This window comes from Melanostigma gelatinosum (genome assembly GCF_949748355.1).
Source record: "Melanostigma gelatinosum genome assembly, chromosome: 9".
Taxonomy (NCBI): domain Eukaryota; kingdom Metazoa; phylum Chordata; class Actinopteri; order Perciformes; family Zoarcidae; genus Melanostigma; species Melanostigma gelatinosum.
In genome coordinates this window covers 13,672,566-13,694,262 of record NC_136642.1, presented here as the reverse complement: position 1 = coordinate 13,694,262, position 21,697 = coordinate 13,672,566, and the positions used below count along the sequence as shown (strand labels likewise).

The following is a 21,697-nucleotide window of genomic DNA, read 5'->3' as shown; positions in this document are numbered from 1 at the left end:
GGTATCGTCACATTTGAACCAAATTGGATACAGCAATATTAATGCAACATTAAAGCTGAAGAATTCTGTCAAAAAAGAAAAAACATGATAAAAAGCAAAATGAATGCAACAAATGATTCAATACTATCTCAATGGTAAAATACTGCTCCTCTAAAAAAATGTTTTAACACTGTTTGCAGAATACCGTCAATAGATATTCGGGGTGTCGCCATATTGAAGATAACCGTGATATTAACAAAATTAAATATTGATATCATGTTAATTACACCGTATGATAATGCCCCACACACACATGAGCAAAGATTCATTTTCCAAAACACAGAATAAACAAAGTTAAAGTAAAAGAAAATTTCACTGATAGCATTATTATTTTATTGAAAGATTTTCCCTTGAAATAGCAATTCTGATTCTGAATTGTTTTGGCCGTGATAATAGTGCAGTAAAAATCTGACATCATGACAGCCCTAGTAGATATTACAAATACCTAACTCCCGCTCCTCCAATGACTCACACAGACAGCAACAGTGCAACTCCAGCTACAATCCACTTGGCAGGAGGCTGTTTGGTTCGGAGGTGGAGGGTCCATATATATGTGGCCCCACGCTGCTTAGTGCAGTATACTGGACACTCGTAAGTATTCTTGAGCTCCTGCTCATCAGCAGGCACGGCTCTAACATACAGCACCGGCATGGCGGGAGTCAGATCCCTCAAAACCGCCTCGGAGATGACTCCTGACTGGGTGTCCCAACGTGCTCCTACGAGACACAGGGTGGGTTTGTCGACACTTACAGAGATGCATATTTTACCAACACGGGTTTCAAAGTACTGTCAAAAATCGATGTAACTTAATTGAGTACAACAGGATGCAGTGGAGGTTAGATTTAATTATTCTGACCTTCCATGAAGAGTCCGTGAATATAGGCCCCCTCCCGCGGTGGATGTCCAAAGTCATCTTTTGTCTTCTTTGTTACATCCACAGTCAGAGTCATCTTGTCCAGAGCCCACTGATTCTTGCGAGCAATGCTCTGCATAACAGCTGGAAAAAAAGACAGCATGTTAATATATCTGCTGGCTCTGGTGCACATGTCCCCTAAATCATTGGATTGTGATCTCACCAGTGAGGAAAGACTGCGGGTAGAAGAGTCCTGAGAGCCAAACAACTGCAGGAAGAACTAAGTCTTGAGTCCAGCTGTCCAACTCCCGACAGCTACACATGAGATCAGTAAACCTTGATAAAACAAATATCAAACAACAATCAACAACATGGTATGTCATTGCTTGAAACCTTTACAATGAGTCGGCAAGGCTCATCCTAATATTGGCTTCATGTTTGACATTTTTACAAATCCTCCTTGCTACAATGAAACGCAGAGTGTGACGGGGAAACACGATAAGCAAAAATGAAAAGGAGATATTGAAGGCCAAGTTGAGTAAAAATGCAATATTATTAGAAAGGAGCAGTTACCATTGCGCCAGTGTTTTAGTGGAGGGATAAGACAATCTGGCCCAGGAATCTGGAACGGAGTCATTGAACAGGGCTGACTGCAGAGTCTCCATACTGGAGGAGATGGTGAGTTCTCCCTATGGACAAACAAGTCCTCATTAATTTCATAGGATCTTACTTTTGATAAAAAATGTGTTTCATACGTTTAGTATAAGTCACAGTAGACTGCACCTTCAGGCCAAGATCCAGCACATTAAGGGACTTCCTTATTTCTGCTAGCAGAAGATTCATGCGCTCACACTCCTGGAAACAGACTAAAATGTAGGGGCTTCGCTCTGTTGTCTTCGTGGATATCGCTGCCATGTTATACTCCTCAGGAAGCTTGTCAAGAATGTCTTGAATGACAAACTTGACCTGAAAAATATAACATTCATAGTTCGGTTATTTATGTTGGTATAGGTTGATGTATTCTCAGCTGCTTTTTCCCGCCAGTAATGATTCTTTCTGCCTCCACACCTTCTCCTCTGTGCTCTGAACTGCCCCTTCCCCTCTGGAGGAGTCCTGTGGCTGCAGTTCCAGAAGAGTCCTTAGGAGGTTGTCTGAAGTGACAGTGAGGCACTCAAGCTCAGCATTTGGATGTAGACCATACAGAGTGGGGTTCTCAGATGGGACATGTTCGTCAATATAACTGTGGTAACCACTGTAGTCCAAGAATGGAGGTGAGAGGAACCCAGGACACAGAAAGAGCTCCCCTTCAAACTGAGAATTGAAATATAAAGAATACAAAGATGAAAATACATACAGCACACAATTTAACGTAAAGCAAAACATGGTGACGACGACCAATATCCAACGTAAACCACCCTCGCAAATCTTGCAAGCGGAACTTTCTGTGTCTGTGTTTGAGAATAGAATATGATGGACAGTAATGCAAGCCTTTTGCTGCACAAACAGTAAAACACATTGAGTCTGATTGGAGGAACAGTAGCTGTTTGGTGGTAAAGGTTCACTGGCAGAGGGCTGATCAGTCCTTTTTGAGATAAAAAACTGATGAATTCCAACTGAAGCATATATCAACAACACATGCAGAAGAATAAATACCTAATAATGCTTATAGTGGAGTGTCATGTAGCAGCTGGCAGACAAATATGGCACACAGAGAGATTACATCACCAGAGTGAGGGTGGAAAAATCAACAATGCCAAAGACGTTAAGTGCAATGCTGCAGTTTAGGTTTACATCCCAAGAGGGCCCCCTTTACCTGAACACCACCAAGCAATTCAAAACGAATTTGTCGATTTTCTTAACTATTTGACACAGTAAAATGACATGCAGCAAGTTCTTGAGTGTACAGTATAAGCAACTTGACAAGTGGGGCTTTTTCTTATCTTGAAACAATTAAACAATAAAACCAGTTCAAATGTAATTCTATTCTAATAGTTGTGTTTAAACTAAACACAAAAAAGAGAAAAAACAAATAGATTCCTCTGACATGGCAACATGAACACTGACTTACCATTGTTGGATGCATGAACTGTTGTAGATAAGTCTTACACAGTCTTCTATCCCAGCCATCCGTAATGTGTCCTCCATACATGATCTCCCCAAAAAGATAACACAGGTCCTCCCAGGGCACCTGCATGGACTATAATAAACACAGTCTGTAGACTGATATGGCAATGCAAATACAAGAACAATGCAGTACTTAAATAATTAGGAGCATATACACTTTTGTATTTGTTATTCCTGTTATTCCATTCCTCTTTCGGAACTTCAAGCAACAACTATCTCTTCCCAAAATGAGCTCCATCATAATGGTAACAGGAGGGAAATCCAACAAAATGATGTTTCTTTACACACACTGATCTAATGTATGACAGAAGAGTCTTTTCCTCAGCGGGAGATTATGATCTGCGAGGGTGAAGGAGGAAGAAAAGAACCTGTGATTCATAACAAATTACAAAAGCTGGAGGTTTACAATCATTTGTACCTGTATTGTTTTGCAAATTGCTTCCTTCATCAGCTCTAATTGTAGTGATCACTTATGTAGCGTTGTGAACTGTCACATTGGCTGCATGTAATTACATTTAGGATAACGCTTCATTGCCCTCCTAATGAATTCTCTGTATACGCACATACAGGTTACTGTTTGGTTAACTTAATGAAGGACATTCGTTTTTTGGAGGACAGAATACCTAGGAGACATAATTGGTTGTGACCAGAGTAATAGGAGTTCTAAGATAAATGTAGGAGTTGAGGGGTGCAGCACCCCAAGAATGGATTTTTTTTTGTCTTTGTGAAATAAAGCTAAATTATAGGTTGCGTGCGTGTTCATCATTATAAAAGAAGAAATGTGAAAAAAGACGAGACTGAACATTTTTCACAAATAACACTGAAACAAAAAGTAATTGGATCCACTGAACTGCCATTCAACATCCCAGTCCAACATGAATGCCATCGCAAACACCATAGTCATTATGCGTTTACAAAGCTAAAGAAAGTAGTATTAAAAAATGAATTAAAAGTGTAACTTATAACATTACCAATATGAATAAGATTTACATAAAACATGCTGAAGTATCTTTAGAAATAGTGGTAAAAATTACTTTAGTGTTGGCCTCTAAGTAGTTGTACAAGACACTGGCTGAGATGGTGAGGTCTCCAGTGCTGAAGGGGTAGTTATGGTTCCACCCTTGGGGACCAAATTTGCGGCGCTCCGTAACACAAGCATGGAAGAAGCAGACGGAGAAGAACATTGAGTTGAACTCCTGTTCTCTGGAGCACATATCCAGAGTGTCCTGAGAGAGAGGGAGAGAGTAAGAAATACAGATTACAGTGAATGCATTTATTTTAGATTTTTATCAAATATAACACATTTTGAGAAATCATTTTAAATGTTCAACACACTTGACTGAAGTTGAGGAGGGCTGCATGCAGACTGGCGTTCATGCCAGTGGGGGGCTCATTGGTGATTTTGATGGCGTTCTCCAGTATGCCTCTGGGGATAACATGCTGCTCAGGGCTTGGTGCTGGTTCCCCAGTGATGAACACCCTGTAGTTCGGGTGACTGTCAACCGCTGCTGTCTCGAGAAGAGCATCAAGAGAGAGCAGCCATCGAGCCACCAGGTGTACATTCTAAACAATGACAATTTAAAAAAAAGATTAGGCAGATATGTCGTACATCAATACTTTCTTAATGCATGATTCAATTTGTGTTCATAAGTGAAAGCTTCATGCTCAAACATGACTTGCTATGTTCTCAATTAATAAGAAACCCTTCAGTGACTCACTTGGCTGCAGGCTTCTCCCTCTAAAACGAGGCATTTATGGAACTGATTTAGCCAATTATGCTTTTTATTGAACCAAATTGAGTTTATTTCCTCGCTCAGGGGGTGAGATAATATCATTAGCAGCCTGCAGGGACTACATGCATGCCTAGTCACTGAACAGTACTGCTTCCTACCTGCAGAATGACCCAGTGTCCAAGTTTGGAGGCATTACTCAGAACCCTTTCCGCTACCTCCTCCTGCCCCTGTCCCAGCGAGATGTTGTGTAAAGTGCCCTGCTCAATGGAGAATCCCAGCTTCAATCCTGCACAGAAAGAACATTTTGAATAATTATCCCTACCAACTAATCAGAATGGATAAATAACCAACCATATACACAGTACCTAGTTTTTCCACATCTTTCAGTGGATCCACTCCAGGTGAGAGGATGAAGAATACAGGGGTTGAGGGGCCACTATCCTCATACAACTGGTCAAATTCCAGCCTGGCAGCATCCACATACTTTGTTCCCATGCTCTCCCCCACAAAGTTCCTGCCAGGAAACATCGTCAAAAATCTCAGTGATATACAGCAGTTAGAAATACAAATGTTCTTTGGTCATTTACTTACCTTAATGTATAGGTCATCCTATCAGGGCGAAGTGCTCTAAAGATAATGAGCTTCTGTAGGGAGGTTTTATTCTTCCAGTCCTGGGGGAGTCTTTCCTTTTCAGGACAACTGGACTCAACAATCTTTCTCCAGCGCTTTGGTGAGCTCTCGATGTCTTTGTCCAGTCCGTTGAAGTCCTCCATTGTAGAAATGCTCTGTTTTCAAACAGATCTTACAAGACCTCTCTAAGTGGTGCAATATATTGTGTGTAGTGATGACTAACAATAATCAATATATATCACATATGTTAATAGCCTTGACCATACCTTAATGGCTCCCCAGGCGTGCGGGGAGAGGAAGGACACAGGACTAACTTTGCAAGCGTCCACATGGAAATGCAGAAGGAAGTCAAATTCCTGAGCATCAATCAGGCCCTGCTTGAGCAGAATCTGAGGGGAAGAACCAGGAGCAGTTTGCAATGATCTATGTTGTATTGACCTCTTTTAAATCATTTCCACTACAAATGAAAACTGCAAAAAAAACTCTGACAAAGGGAATTGTATAAACTCATACAGGCTGAACAAGTGCTTCTGAATGTAAAATGCCCACATGAAGGACAGCCTTCAGAGCAGCACAATTTCTAAAGATGAAAACAGTTGGCGCAATGACAGATAATTGCATTATGCCATTAGAACCCACCCCCTTGTCAGAACCAACTGTCTGAACGGCAGCGACGGAGCATGGTGTGAGAGGTAATCAATAGCAGCGTACGGTCCTGCTGACTGCTTTTAATTGAAGTTAATGTGGGGGCAGAAAAGTAGTTTGATTGATGAGGATGACAGGAGGCCCCACCTTTGAGGCGGCCCTGAGTCCCTCACCTGGAAGGCAGTGTGTGACAAGAAGGTTAACTTGTCTCTCTCAAACAGGCCCTGGCTGCTGTACAGGAATACAGAATAGGTGATGGCCTCAGTGATGGTGTACACTCTGGTCCTCACATCCTCGTCCCATTCTGCACGCTCCATTGCTTTGTTAAACACAGAGTTAAAGGTCTGGAATACAAGCAAAGGGAGGACAGTGATCAGATAAGGAATTACATATAGACGGGACCAAAAGCTCTGCATCTGATTGACAGCTAAACACAACAAAGGCTTACATTTTGCTATAGAAGCACAGGTTTAAGGGGATTGTGCCTAAAATCTTAATTACCAAAAGAAACAACAATGACAAGATTATCTGAGCATCGTTTATCTCCTGATGTGTGTCCCCTGAGAGTAATTCAGGGGAAAAGGTTTCACCTTGAGAGAAAACTGGTACATGGGGTTAATCTTGCTGAGGTCATTGATGATGAAGAAGAGGAGTGACGCTCTCTCAGCTGCTGGGCGGTAAAGTTCTCGAGCCTCGTTGATCTCTGTCTCGTTCTCTCTGGCCTCCACCACCTGTGTGTTCCAATTGCACAAAATGAGCAATTAGGCTCTCAGTCATGCTCCAAAACCATCTCATTACACATATTCCCTAACTACACATCATTTGCAGCAAATGCAATAAAATGAGGTGCTTCCTGTTGTGAGAAAAATGCTTGGGTGACAAAAAAAGACACATGCACAACGGACCCTGTAACCTCACCTTGCACTGAATGTGAGCGGCTGTGCTCTTGGCGTTCTCGAGCTGCTCCACCAGAGAAATGTCACCCAGAAAATTACCATGCGCTGCAGAGAGGCGACTCAACAAGTCGTCCTCCAACCTCTTGAGCTCAATCTTGAAGTGGTTCTGCTGTGTGGTCAGCTCCAGCTTTCACAAAACAATTCAGAATTGTTTTTATTTGGTATTATGGACTGTTACTTTGCATGGAAAAATCACCAATAAAAATGCTTCACTGTAGGTTTAACAGTCTACATTTCATTTAATTCATAATTCACCTTTAGGGCTTCCAGGTCTGGCCTTTCCCGGGACACTACCTGTCCCAGCAGCTGTTCCTCCAGGCCCTCGGGAGTCACTGTGAAGTTGATAAGGGTGGTTTGGGCTTGGAGCTCAGGAGGGAAATGGGGATTAGCCAACTTGGTGTGGATGATTAGCTGAAAGTTACTATTGTATTCACACTCTTTGTGCCCAATTCGAATGTACCTTGATAACAGAAGAGTACAATAAAAAAAATAGAAAAAGAAAGTATACTTCAAAATGTGTAAAACATGTAAAATGCTTTGTTGCTGCTGTAGATATTGACTGAAACGTTACTGCACAGTATATACCGGTATATTTGACAAAACAATTCAAAGTCCACTTATTAGCTTTTCTCTAAGCTTTAAACCATGCTTAATCTTGAAGGAAATAAGTATGTGTATACATGTATTTATGCCTAACTGTTAAAGCTGCATGGACAAGAGGTCCTAAAAGTTATTAGGAGAAAATCAAAACAGCTACTGAGCTGAGTAAACCTGCTGGTTAAACGCTTCAGAAAAAAGTTAGCCAATGGGATTTGAGTTTGCATTGTTTTGTCAAACTACTACTTACAAGGTCAAGAGTGAACTTTTACTGTTTGTCTTTAGTCATTGTTTACAAATCAAACACCACTTTGCTGAAAACATAGGAGAAAAAGTCGTATTTTCTGAACAAAGAAGTCATGAACAAAGAATTAAATTGCAAAAATGGCTGCAGTTAAATTTGCTCCGGTTGGTTTTATCTTCCCATCAATAAACCTCCAAAGGGAGAAAGTGAAACATGAATGATGATTGGAAGTTGACTCGCTGATTAGAAATATCACCAGTGCTTTCCCTGAAAGTACAGCTGATTTCACTTTTGATTGAATGATTGAATGCTGATGATCCTATATAGAATATTTGAACAGTGCACACTAAGTATCTTGAAAGCTAGTGTTGTCCATATGCATCTGAGCCCATCGACCTCTCACTTTCAAGCATTGCAACCTCAAAAGAGGAAAGAACTTCCCGCTGGCTCCAAATGTCACTCATACTGTAGACAATCTTAAAAATGCATGAAAGATTATCACCACAGCCAGTATTTATCTGTTCCTGCATTTCAATTAAATTAGCGATGGCTTGACGAACCTGGTGGCTTTTCATTTTTCTCTAATTACCCCTTGGATGTCAGGCAAGGCCCCAATTTTACAGCACAGGTTCCTCATGGCCTGGGTCTGGTTCAACTCTATATCTTCACAAGCCAGAATTAATGTACTATTGATAGAACCATTACTCCACCAAATTAAAGTCCTTGCTGATGGATTGGCTTGTAGTCTTCCGTCAGCCATGAAAGGAATAATTAGTATTCATTACTTCACACTCTACAACATTCCAATTATTAATGAACTTCAGCTGTGGATCCCCACCAGATCCATCATGGCTGCCCCAGCAGGTTGTATTAATCATCGACAGAAACAAGTGTGTGGGTCATCTAAAAGGGATAAACTTATAATCAGATTCACTATGATGAATTGTTACGTCTGAACAGACAGAAGAACTTCAATGAACATGTGTTAAGATATTCAAATATTCATGGTCATACATAGATCAGAGCAAGAAAGATGTAGACATTTTTGAGAGGGAAGTCAAAGCAGAAAGTCAATATGTGGTGTTTTCTATTTATACTGTCATGTTTGAAAATCAGGTTTGACATCAGATAGATTCACCAAATACAGGGTGTTTCAAACAAGTGCCAGTTTGGATAGCGTGTATACAAGTTCCACATTTTTAAGTCAAGTAGCATTAGTGCAAAGCTGTTCATAATTAAATGATACAAAATACCCATATATGACCTCATTTTGTAATTTTAAATAATAAAGATGCAACGTGTCATCGTAGAGAGTGTAAAGTTGATTCAAATGAATGAAGACAAATTCCAGCAAATCACAGATCAGCATTATGGAATTATGGAAGGCCATAATAATGGAGGACCACGGAATTTAGTGTGATACAGACCATCTTTTGTGGGAGACAGGAGTCCTTATACATAACCATGACTGTCCTTAATTCAGCTTTTACACTGAGGTTCGGCTGGTCAATATTCATCACACCCAAAGAATATGAACACACGAATATACATCTATCACCCGTCTTGAGAGGCCAATCAATATGTTGGCCTCAGGGATTCAGAACACGCGCCGCAAATTCATTTATAATCTAAAGAGCGGGCAATAATAATGCATTCAATCATGTCTTACTGGTGTTTCAATGCTCAGTGAGATTCAACCATCTGGCAAATCTGCTCCTATTTTCTAACACCACAGACGCATTGGGACGACTCGTGGGAATATCAACTTGTGTATCAGCAAGGATACAACAGCTCTACATTGATTAAAATGTTTTTGGTGTGTAATCGCCCCATGCCAAATAGATTCAACAAAACAAAGCACTTACTATTGGAGAGCTTTATATGTTTTAATGCCTTATATGTGCATTTTTTTTTATCCTTAATCGCTCTAAGCACAACAATGTAAATGTGATGTTTCAATACTAACCTTCCTTTCTTAATTGTGTTTCTACCCAGCAGAGGCTCCAAGACCGGGTCTACCTTTTCCGGCAGATTCTCTATCAGAACTGTTTCACCACAGACAAGGGCTTGTTCAATCACATCGAGATACCTATGGAATAAAAAAGCAAACTGAATAAAAACAGGTGAAACAATTGTCGTGGGACATTTACATTTGTATGCTACCATATCTTAGCAGTCTCTAGTGGATGCTGGTAAAGGGAAAGGTTTCAGTCTCTAAAAAAATACATATTAACAGAAACAACAAGAAGCAATACAAACTGATGCCGATTTAACTGCGATCAGAATGCAGCCCCTTCTCACCCTTCCTGTCCCAGCTGCACCACCCTCAGCTCTGGCCCGAGCCGGTTTCGGATCCACTTGATGCCCTGCTGCTGTGGGTCGATGATGAGCGGCCAACGCTCACTGGTGGTCAGGATGGAAGCATTCTCGGTGGACATCCTATCATTTGGCAGGCCCTGGTTATGCCAGGCAGCCACAGTGGCATCATCTGTAAGCATGAGGATTGGATCCAGGCCTTCTGTCAGGGGTACAGAGACCTGGAACAGAAGCAGAGGAATGCTGTCACTACAGCTGAAGCACTGGTGGCAATATGATGTGCTCCAGTCTTACCAACACAAATATGCTGCAACACTGGCCTTACCTTCTGAGACTGAAGGAAGGGGATCCATGCATTGTTAAGGAGCTCCACACGATACTGTCTGGTAAAGTAACCCATGTAAGAGACAAATGCTGAAGTGATGAGGACATCGCCACACAGGGTTTTCTGTTGCTGTTCGTACTCAACAATTGCCCGGGACCAGCGCTTCTTCTCTGACTGCAAGACAAAAGACCAGGCTTTAATATCATTTTTAAAAATACACAGGAGACATGAAAAACCCAAATCATTCTATCCCATCAGAAGACGATTTCAATCTGAGTACTGAGGAAGAATCTACCCTGCGGGGACATGTACGTGCTGGGCAACTTCCCACTACACTTCATTTAAAAATTAAGAAGATGTAAGCAGTAAAGCATACAACGGCAATTCCCTTAAAATAGCTTTGAATGATTGGCTGTAGATCCGCTCTGCATCAATTTAGCATCCATTTAAACCTTCAGTACTATGACTGTGACAGCACTACAACAATAAATCATGCATGGCATTTTCTTACAAGGGGCTGCGGATCTAGAATATGTCACATAATACATTCTCAGACAGTTAAAAATCACTATAATTTTACTCTAATGCATTATGGATTGCCTGTAATGTCACTCAGTCTGGGGTGAGACATTGTTAATTTCCAACAGCTGTTGAGGCTTTGAGGTAAGTTGATGATTAAATATAGACGGCCTGATTTATTAGTCTGAACAATATTGCTTCCAGGTCAATGCCATAAAGACAAAACATTTATCTTGATATGCTTAAAAGCCAAGCTGCTCCATGCAAACCACATTTATTTTCCGCAATAAGAAAACTTACGAAATGGTGACTGAAATGGCCATCTTTTATTTCATATTAGCATCCGTAAATATAATCGATTCTGTAGCCTGGAAAGGCATGCACATGAGCTCAAAAGAGTTGAATATATATTCAACAAATTATACAAATAAGCAACATTCAACATTTATATATTCCATATATTCATATTCCACAACTTCCTCTTGATACTTTTTCAATTTGTTAGAAAATCAGAGTATTAATTATTTTTTCACTACAAACTCGAGTAAGGACATGAGCACAGAAATGCATTCACAGACACACATGTATAGAACCTACTTATACAGTAAATACTACTGTACATACACAACCTCTCTACTGCACTGACTTGCCATCTCTCTTCCTTTCTCTGTTTGGATACCATTCAGCCCGCCAGTTGCCAAGTTCAGCCATGCGTTTTCTGTGGTCCAGCCCTCTCTACCTGTCTCACAAGTCCCCAGTATGCTGCTGGGCCAGGCTGTAAAATCTCCCTCTGCCTGATCTACTCACACAACTGTCAGGCTATAGCTAGCCAGGACATAACAACTTCTAGTCCAGACTACCGATGCAATTCGATTACCAGAGCCTCTCCCCGTGCATACCTCCCGCAAATTGACAGTTTCCTCCATGCCAGGTCAGCCCCAATCACACCAACAAACTCCTTTATCTCTCCTTGTTTACCTCTAAGCCCTTGACCAGTCGGTTGGCCAGCTCTATGGTCTGGTTGCTGCGCATCACCTCCTCCTGACAACTGATTTTCTCAATTGTAGCCCTTTCAACCTGCGTTGTTAGGCTCTGGAGGGTTACATCAAGATCCTGAGAAACAAATCAAAAGGAAGGGAGGGAAATTAGACACCATTAAGAAAATCGAGCTTGTAGACGAAGCGACTCAATTAAGTATAATAATAACATTGCACTCACTGTCAATTTATTTTGAACTGCTAACATCTTGGCTGTTGCTGTGTCTAGATCTGCATTAGCTTGTGATAGTGCATGCCTCTTTGGAATGACCTCACAATAGATCTGCAAAAAAAAAAGGAGGCATACTATGAAAAAAAAGCTCCATGGTGAAGAACAAATCTTCTGGCAGAAAATACACGAGAAATTGTATGAACATTTATCATAACAATAACGTATCTGAAGGAATTGCCTGACCTCGTAGTATCTGACAATGTTAATAGTCCAGGCACAGAGACCCGCTGCAGCTGTGGATTTGGTCCAAACTAGATCCGGGTGGAACTGTGGGTTTCTCAGATACTTTTGTTTTACCACAGTCAAACAGACCTCAGGGACATGCTCCTTGTCATATGACACCAGGGCTTGTAGGAAATCATCCACCTGACAGAAGTAAACAAAAATACAGGGAATACATTAATGACTGCACCGGCATTTTGGGCTGAAACCAGTCTAAAATCAGTTGCTGTTGAAAAAAAGTTACTTATCAATACAACCTGAAAATGAGAATGCGAATGTTTACAAGAGACAGTGCCACACAACAAATATAATTTGATTTAATTCTCCGTTAAACTCCATACAAATGATATAATATCTGGTGTTGTGTGGAATTCATGAATGGAATTGATATGAATACAAGTTTGATAGCCGGCAATGATACTGGAATTACTCTTAATTGTCATAATGACAAATCATAGTGGACTTACTTGAATGCATTTAGATATGTCAAATATAAAATGTATCATCTTGAATGTAAAGGGGTTTAAAAAAAAAGAAAGTATCTTTAAAATCATTTTCCCCACTGAATGCCACTGGCCTTTTCCTTTCTTCACGTGTCGCCCACCTACACCTAACATTAAGGATCCCAGTGAAAAATAACCGTTTTAGCCTGATGTTGTTCTTTATGTTCTTTTTAAAATAATGTGTATAAAAAGGATGCATATACATGTTTTACATTTAAAATAATTTACAACCATCAAGCAATTCAGATGAAACAACAAAAAAAAAACCCTACCAGGTCTAAAATCACGAAAAAATGCTTTTGTAAAAGAAATAATTTACCTCTATTTCATGCTAAATTCTACCGGCATTTAAATAAAACAAATACATATTTTTATGGCCACACATGCAGCCCTACTGAGTAAGCATATTCATGGAGCCATCCAGATATAATGTGAGCATTGGAGAGATGCCGGCCAGGGTCAAGGCCCACACACAAATTAGATTGGCATTAATCAGGCAGATGTGTTTGACACGATGACAGCTTAACCTTGCCCATGAAGGCCCGTGCCGCCTTCCAACTCCGATCCTTAGGCACTCGACCGCGGGGTGCTAGCAGAACCATCACAGCTGCTGCTACGTTGATCACTGCCACTGGAGGGTTTGGAAAGGCCTTCAGCTCAGTAAGATTCAGCTAAAAAATAATAACAAACATTATATTGTCTGAAGAATGAGCCAAAGGTTTAATGGATTAGTGTCTTGTAAATAAAATGAAGCACTTTGTTGAGGGTGTCCAGTGCTGCGGTAGCAGCTGTCAGTGATGGCTCCGCCTTTTCTAGGTCATTTTCACAGTCCTTCTGTTTGACAAAGACTTCTGCCTGGATGACAGCAACCTGGACAAAAGCAACCATAAAGAAATAAACCACAACAAGTGCATGTAGTGAATGGTGTGGTGTGGAGAGTGCAATTTCAAAAAGCGATTGAAAACCAAAATGTAATAGGATATCTCACCTTTTGTGCCTCGACATCTGCAGCCTCTCTCTTGCTGCTAACCCTCTCAGTCTGCAGTCCAATCTTTGTAATTAAAGCCTCAATATTCTGGTTTTTAAAGGTCAACTCAGCTTCTTGCGATGCCAATTTAGCTTTTAGATCTTCAACCTAAAACAGAGAAAAACACTTACACAAACTTCAATGTGTAATATACTTAATGCCAGGGGGAAAACCCACGCTGTTTAAATCAAAGGGTTCGTACTATTACTAAGACTAGTACTATTCCTAATTGTACTACCTCAAACCCTAATTTAAACCCCCTACAGTATATTATAAAGATGTTCACCTGAACGGCAGTGGTTTGGAGTTTTTGAAGGCCGCTGTCAAGCCGGTTCATCTTGTGCAGGAGCTGAGCCCGGCTCTTCTCCAGAAGGTTCCTGTACAGGGTGATTTGCTGGAGAAAGCTCTTGGGGGTGATGTAATTGTACCTCTTCTCATTGCGCCGGCATTTTTCACTTGCCTGGTTGACACTGGTGTGAACGTAGGACATGAAAAGACTGATGGATTCCTGGACGGCAGGCTGTAAAAATAAGCAGACAAGGGGGGGAGAGGGGAGAACATGTTGAGCTGAATTGAGTAGAGTTTAACATCCCCCAACCTGATGGGGACTGAAATATTATCTTCATAAATTTTGAATTCATCTACAAGTTTTGCCATTTTACTTGGCCGGCCCTGACTTACTCAATCTGAAATTTAGGTGCAGCTAGCAGGAATGATTAGGCTTTGAAACCTCAGTGAAAATGATGTGTTTCGACTACTGACATGCAGCTTGTAAACCATGCACACTGTTTACATTCTCTCCGATGTCCTCCAACTTTCTAAACTGTCTACAGAGGCTGTTGTACTAGTCCAACTAGGTATTCATCATATGGTGCGCAATGACACAGAGCCTCTATTAATCATACAGTTAACGATCAATTAAAGCAAAAACAAATGAGCAGACAATACAAGGATCAAACCTCACCATAACTCACAAAAAGCCATTGTTAATGATCGTGGAGCCAGGAGGAAAAAAAATCATCATTAATTAAGATTTGACATAATGCTTTTTGACAAAGCATGCTATGTTGAGTTGAGATGCGAAAGAAGTTCTCATTGATTGGCCGCGTGGAACAACTATTCGTGGGTTGTGAATTTTTTACTTTAAATAAATGATCATTTTGTTTCCCAGCCTCCAAGAAGACAAACAATCATTAATGAGTAGAAATATACAGTCATGTCTGACATGTTGTTTTGCTTCAACTTTTTAAAATATTTTATTATTAATGGCCATTAACTTAACTTATCACAAAGTTATTTTTGAATCCACAAAAAAGGAAATTATTAAGTCCTCTGAACAGCTTTCTTTTACTACAACTTCACGACTACCAGGGCTGCAACTAACGATTATTTTCTTTATAGATTCATCTGCTGATTATTGTCTCGATTAATCGCTAAGTCTATAACATGTCAGAAAAATATGGAAAGAGTCGTTTATTCATACATCTTATCTTGCCTGTCTGTACAGTCGTCTATAACAGCAAATGCATTTTTGCTTAAAAAATTACGAACACAATTATTTGATTATTACAAACAGTTGCAGTTTAATTTTCTCTCAATCGACTCATCATTTAACCGTTGCAGCTCTAACTGCTATCCCCATGCTCGAATACTGGTCTACTACAGCTGCTGCTCCAACCATTACTCAACTCCACCTCCTACTGCTATTAATATTATTGCTGAAGTTGCCTCTACAACTCTTACTAAAGTACTAATGCTCTAATAATAACACAGCTTCCTAAGGAATACCGCTACAGAACATCCACACGTGGTAAGATGTACATACACACAAACAGCGGAGAGTAATAGTCTGGCACATGATCACACATGTGATGGCACTTCCTGGTTGTGACAGCTGTGCCCCCTTAGAGGGTCATTATGTGCTTAATCACTCTTATCTCATTAACATAAATGATCCTGGGTTGTGATCGTTCCACTGCTATGATGGAAAACAATGATATGCCTGCACTCACTGTGAGTCTCCAGGCATGTGTTCAGCAATTTGTCAGTACCGCAGCAGAGAACTAATGATGAGGGATCTATGGAAAAATTAATCCAGCTGCACTGTAGTAATTAGAGGGTGTTCATTAAAATCTAACTCAGTTCAGAATAAGGGGGTACAAACCAAACCTAGGGAAGATACTTTACTGTATGTCACACCCGTCGGTGCATCTCTGACAGCAAATACTGTTATTTGGTTATTGTTCACACGTGTGGTGGTAAAGCAGGGAGCCACAAAATAACCATTTCATTTAGAATTTGAAAATTAGGATGAGAGAGATGGTGAGATAAAGCAATTGGGTTCAAAATCCTGACCTCAATGCCTTCAATCTCTTGGATGAACCTGAAGCTGACCGACTGCAGAGCTTCTGAGGTCCAAGGAAGGTACCAGTCGACGGTGGTGCATTGTACGAGAGCAGGGAATCGACGGGCACGAACACGAAGAGTACTGCCCACGGGAGACAAACACAGTACCACCTACAAAGAAGGCAGTAGGGAGACACAGAGTCACCCAAGCAGACATACACAAACAGGTCTGTACAATTGTGCATCCTCATACTTGAGCATGACAAGATATCTAGCCAAGTGGACATCGGAAAGTCAACACATAACTGGCAGCCTTCTGTGGCCCCACTTCCATCGCCTTGGCATGTGGACAGGCAGCCACATTCCCAGTTGGCTGGAGCAGACGGTGACGCTACCAGAGGCCCTGGCGCAAAGACTAGCTGGATGGCATACATGTGTACTGAGACAAGAATGTCCTTCCTTTTAACCCCCCAGTTTGTCTGGCTCTGTTAAACATATTTAATAACACTTCACAGCAGCTGTGCTTTTCATTTTGTGGCTCAAATAATATACAGAGTTATGTGTAAGACTTTCTCATTCATTTCTGGTTGTGCATATCGGCTACGAAGGCACGTTGAAGTGCTATCAAAATCACAATATCCAAGTTATTGGATGTGTCCTCCACTTCTATAGCAAACAGACAATTATTCTTGGCTAGTAGTTCTAGGCTAGGAAAATGCAGAAAGATAGGTTGGCTAGATGTTGCTTCAATATATAAAAACACATTATATGTATACACAAAACAGTTATACAGTTATATATGTAAATTCAAAAAAAGTACAATCTCTTTAATTAAGAAGTCCATCAAATCGGGGGTCTATGGCAGGCTATATGTGTGACACGTTGTAATTGTTATCTATAAATGAACCGTGATTAACTAAAATGTGATCATGGACTCAGAAACCCTTGTAAGTCCACTTTGGCCAAACTCAACAACTGCAATGATCAAACTAAAGAGAACGATTGCTTTTTGTAAAACCGAGGCATTTCGTAGCTGCAACGTTCTATCCTAAATGTGACAGTATCTTCAGAAGAAACACGAAGATGTTAACAGAAGGCAACTCATCCAGACATCATCACAAAGTAGTGGCGACAGATAATCAAACACATTGTCAAGACAAAATCTGCCGAAGTGAAAGAGCAATTATCCATCATTAAATTTCATTCTTCAGACCAATAAGTCTGGAAGCACTGGTGAATAATAATTTCTTTAGATATTTGAACAACTAGACCGTGAGCTGTAGTCGAACTCGGTCAGTGAAGAATCTCCAGCAGTTATCCCTGCTGTCCAGCAGTCCGAGGGCTCGGACCTCAGCCCTCACACCAGACACAATGCCTTCAATCTCCTCCTCACTGAAGAGATCGGGGATTTCTCCTGGAGGGAAAGGCACAATCATAGGCACAATCATAGGCACAATCATAGTCTGACAAGCTGTAGTGATCAATATTCACTCTTTATACAACGTCATCATTTCAGAATGATTTCAAAGACTTGATAATTGATGATGTTCTCTCAGGCAGAAAAAGCTAAAACACAGAACGATTGTTGTGAAGTTTAGGTCTAACCTGATGCCAGTAAATCATTAATAATGACCAGAAACCGCTCATCGGGTATCTGTGAATCAGTCAGGAGCAGAGCCACACGCTGGTTCTTCACTCCAGTTTTTAGGAACAAGCCTGCCAGATCCATCTAAATAAAACAACACATGTCATGAATGGACGCAAACTATATCATGTTCACACATAGATAGGGTCCACTAGAGAAATTAAACAATAATCAATGAGTCCCACGATTACGACTTGATTTTTTAAGAGGCTATTAAAAGATAAAATTGACAAACTTGCTTCATCAATGAGATAGTGAAACATTTCTCAGTGGTTATAAGTAGTAAACCCAGTCCCTTAAAAGTTATACATTTTCATTCATGCAAATTGTATGAAGTGCTACTGCACTTGATGTTCTGTTTGGCGCCAACCCTTTAACAACATCAATATTTACCTTGAGGTCCTGGATGCTATAGCCCTTGCTCAGAGTGATTTGGAAGACTTCCACAGAGGATATGTAGGCGGCCAGACGAGTCAGGCTCTGCTTCCCACTGCCCCCGACCCCAACCAGTAAGCCATGAGCCCTTGGAGACTCCAGGATACGACTGATGCGACAGCTGGTAACAACACAATCTTTGTAATGCTATAAAACACTCACGTTATATTAGCTTCCCTTATTGCATTAAACTGCCATCTTTAAATTTCATAAAGTAGCTTATGTCCTTTTCTTACTACCTTCATGGTGTTATCAGACTCTCTCTTCCTTTAATTGATGTGTGTTTAGTGTCTTAGGTATAATTTTGGGGGCAAAACACGACAGTAACATTATCAAAGGAAATCATTCCATTAAGTTCACTATGATCCTTCTAATTTTCATAATAATATGCAAACTAAAGCTGTACTTACACATGTTGCATGGCATCTTCAAACAGTACCAGATTCATGGCTGCATTGAGCTCATTGTAGCTCTCCAGGGCATCTGTGAGGACGGACCTGAGCGCAGCCCAGTCTGTAATTGGAGCGTAGGAGGCTTCATCGCCCGTTTTGGCAAAGTGGCAATAGAGGAGCGGCAGCTTTGTCACCTTTTTTCCCTCCAGTCCCTGGCAGAGGACAAGTCTATTAAATCATTGAAATCTTTTGATGTATGTTTTTTTATCTAAAGGTGAAGAACAGCAATTCATACTATATGATTTGTATTTAGTTTTATCATAATCTGTATTGCACCTCAAAGCATGCATGCACAGTCTCCATCTGGAGCTTCCGGAAGAGCTGCAGGTCCTCGAGAGCTACCAGTCTGTCTGAGTACACTCTGCAGGACTCGTGCAGCCACAACAGTGCCAGGTCAGTGCTCTCTTCTACACTGTCAGGTCCTGCGAAGAGGATGCCCTGAATAACACAGATACTTGTATGAATATTTCCCTTTTCTTTCAAAGGTCCAATTGCAAAAAATGCTCACTATCAGTACTACCTGAAAGACGTTAGACAAATCTCGTAGATTAAATGTGTAGTGAAATTTGATGGCTGTGGGCAGAAAGCTGTGCACCATCTTGTGATGGAGAGTTATGGCAGCTTGAACAACAGCTACTGCACTCCTCTGAACCAGCGGACTGAAGAGCTGCTGCTTCAGGTGGCCACAAAGGATCTGACTGAAGATTGACATCTGAGCCTCAGACGAAGGAAAGTTCACCGCGAACACTGAGAAATGTCTCTGGAGAGTAAAGGCACAACCAAACGTCAGAAAACGTGGAGCAGTTTATCATTTTGATCATTAAAAGATGCTAGTTTAGCAATGACTCCAGTCTCACCCCAACATCTTTAAATACACCATAGCCATTCTGAACTAAAACAAATGTATCTGGAAATATGTTTTCAAAGTACATGTTACAGGCTTATCTGTAGTAGCAGTAGTGGTAATAGTAGTGTAGTAGTAGTAGTAGTAGTAGTAGTAGTAGTAGTAGTTGTAGTAGTAGTAATAGTAGTATTAGTAGTAGCAGCAGTACTTAAAATACATCCTCACCATGCTCCCACTTGTATAGTATAAACTCGATGTTGAAATCTGCTTTGTTTATGGTCCAAACCACACAGGAGATTTAAGAAGACTTTTTCCTTGTGGCATTGTTATTGCTGCTTAATTTCCATGCTAATACTTTTCTCTACAAACAAGTAACTGAAATGAGTTTCTGAGAACTTTCTGCAGATTAAGATCCAGTATAAAATTGCATTGACTCAAGACTCTTGAATGTATAAACTGTGCCTCTGTCAAAGGGAGCATTAAAATAACAATTTGCACACAAATTCATTCATAAAAACATTAATCAATCCTTTCTTACAAACTACACTATACCTAAAATCTTGAACGTTTGCATTGAAGAATAAATTATGCTGGTACAATATGCTTCTTTTAATCCAACATCAGTAAATAAGAGGGCAATATAAGTGGACAACATACTTGCAGTCTGGGGTTGATAGTGAAGCTCCCAGCGGTTGGGTTCATACAGGCAACATACTGGGTATTGTGTATTTCTTTTAGGCTCAGTCTCTGCCTGTCATACCTATAGAGAGCAAAAAAGACGGCTTGGTGTAATAAGCATGAACACACCATAGTTTGGCAAATATATTTCATGTGCTGGTATAAGACTCAAAACACACAACTGAAAAACTGGCACAAAGTGTGAGCGGTCTTCTCACCAGTGCCCATAATCCAGATGCTGACGTATAAGTGTGTGAGGCTGCACTGTTCCATAACTGTCAACAGCGGGCATGTTGATGTCATCTATGAAGCAGACCATCCTTCTGTTGCCTACAGGGGAGTAGCTTCTGCCTGCTCTTTTCTCTAGTTGACGCTCAAGAATCACTACAAGAGAAAGCGAAGTGATTTGACACAAATCCACGGCAAAATAAATCAACCAAACTACAGTTTCCCATACACACATACAACACAAACCATATTTTTTTTAAAGAGCTAGAATAATCTCACACTTGTCAAATGTGAGGCTGTCATATGACTGAAGTAATGATTGCAGAAATGAACTGAGTGGGAAGTTTTTACCTCCTCCACGGTTTGTGAATGTGAGCATTACCAGCAGATGGTGCTGCAGTTTACTTGAAGTTCTAGTAAGTACTGAAGAACAATCAGAAAGCCTCACTCACCCTGCAGCGTGAGGGAGGTAGTGTAGTAGTTGAAGGGTACTTTTGTTGTCATGTAACTCTCTGGCAGACAGTCAAACTTGTTCTTGACAAGTGCAGTCTTTCCCACTCCAGCATTCCCCACAAGCATTAGTGGCTGTCTCCTCTCCAGCAACAAGTCTATGAAGTACCGAAGACACACCGTCTCTGCTGTGTGTACCACAACAGCCTGCAATCATAGAAACAGCAGGAAGACAGAGAGCTGAAACATACATAGTTATTATGGCTTTCTTCGAGTGTGATTTATTGACAGACATGTGTTCAGTGAATTGTATGTGATTTATAATTTCTTGTATTTCCCCAGTGCACCACAACTATTCTGTCATAATAGCATCATTTGCTCAGAACAAAACCCCACTAATTATGGCTCAGCGAGAGTCTTTGGAGCATTCACAGCTGTACGCAGGAGCAAAAAGAAAGACAATAGAGTGTGGGTGATAGCTCAAGCCTTGTTGCTCATGCCTTCACCCCCACACAGTCTGGTATGGGGTGTAGTACATGGCAATCAGACACAGTGGAAAGCCTATCATCCATTCTAGCACCCCTGCCATAACCTCATGATTGGACTTTGCCCTCTCT

General features: G+C 40.8%; 1 protein-coding gene across 1 annotated transcript in view; it reads right to left on the bottom strand.

The window, feature by feature from the left end:
* Positions 1–475: 475 nt before the first annotated feature.
* The window catches only part of LOC306781728 (dynein axonemal heavy chain 11), a gene marked incomplete at its 5' end in the record, with an annotated part of 36,947 nt that continues 15,725 nt past the window's right edge, over positions 476–21,697 (bottom strand). Inside the window, 37 exons of the mRNA XM_079274725.1 lie at positions 476–755; positions 896–1,036; positions 1,116–1,228; positions 1,466–1,581; positions 1,676–1,858; positions 1,961–2,203; positions 2,961–3,089; positions 4,051–4,242; positions 4,352–4,579; positions 4,908–5,035; positions 5,115–5,263; positions 5,341–5,534; positions 5,646–5,768; positions 6,198–6,368; positions 6,615–6,755; positions 6,943–7,107; positions 7,236–7,440; positions 9,788–9,910; positions 10,123–10,358; positions 10,463–10,636; positions 11,960–12,094; positions 12,200–12,301; positions 12,434–12,616; positions 13,503–13,646; positions 13,732–13,845; positions 13,964–14,110; positions 14,289–14,522; positions 16,358–16,519; positions 17,620–17,762; positions 17,954–18,077; positions 18,387–18,549; positions 18,839–19,032; positions 19,157–19,318; positions 19,401–19,640; positions 20,382–20,484; positions 20,621–20,786; positions 21,083–21,287. Of these exons, the coding sequence (XP_079130851.1) occupies positions 508–755; positions 896–1,036; positions 1,116–1,228; positions 1,466–1,581; positions 1,676–1,858; positions 1,961–2,203; positions 2,961–3,089; positions 4,051–4,242; positions 4,352–4,579; positions 4,908–5,035; positions 5,115–5,263; positions 5,341–5,534; positions 5,646–5,768; positions 6,198–6,368; positions 6,615–6,755; positions 6,943–7,107; positions 7,236–7,440; positions 9,788–9,910; positions 10,123–10,358; positions 10,463–10,636; positions 11,960–12,094; positions 12,200–12,301; positions 12,434–12,616; positions 13,503–13,646; positions 13,732–13,845; positions 13,964–14,110; positions 14,289–14,522; positions 16,358–16,519; positions 17,620–17,762; positions 17,954–18,077; positions 18,387–18,549; positions 18,839–19,032; positions 19,157–19,318; positions 19,401–19,640; positions 20,382–20,484; positions 20,621–20,786; positions 21,083–21,287 (6,123 nt within the window). The 3' untranslated portion in view covers positions 476–507. The remainder of the gene's footprint in view (positions 756–895; positions 1,037–1,115; positions 1,229–1,465; positions 1,582–1,675; positions 1,859–1,960; positions 2,204–2,960; positions 3,090–4,050; positions 4,243–4,351; positions 4,580–4,907; positions 5,036–5,114; positions 5,264–5,340; positions 5,535–5,645; positions 5,769–6,197; positions 6,369–6,614; positions 6,756–6,942; positions 7,108–7,235; positions 7,441–9,787; positions 9,911–10,122; positions 10,359–10,462; positions 10,637–11,959; positions 12,095–12,199; positions 12,302–12,433; positions 12,617–13,502; positions 13,647–13,731; positions 13,846–13,963; positions 14,111–14,288; positions 14,523–16,357; positions 16,520–17,619; positions 17,763–17,953; positions 18,078–18,386; positions 18,550–18,838; positions 19,033–19,156; positions 19,319–19,400; positions 19,641–20,381; positions 20,485–20,620; positions 20,787–21,082; positions 21,288–21,697) is intronic.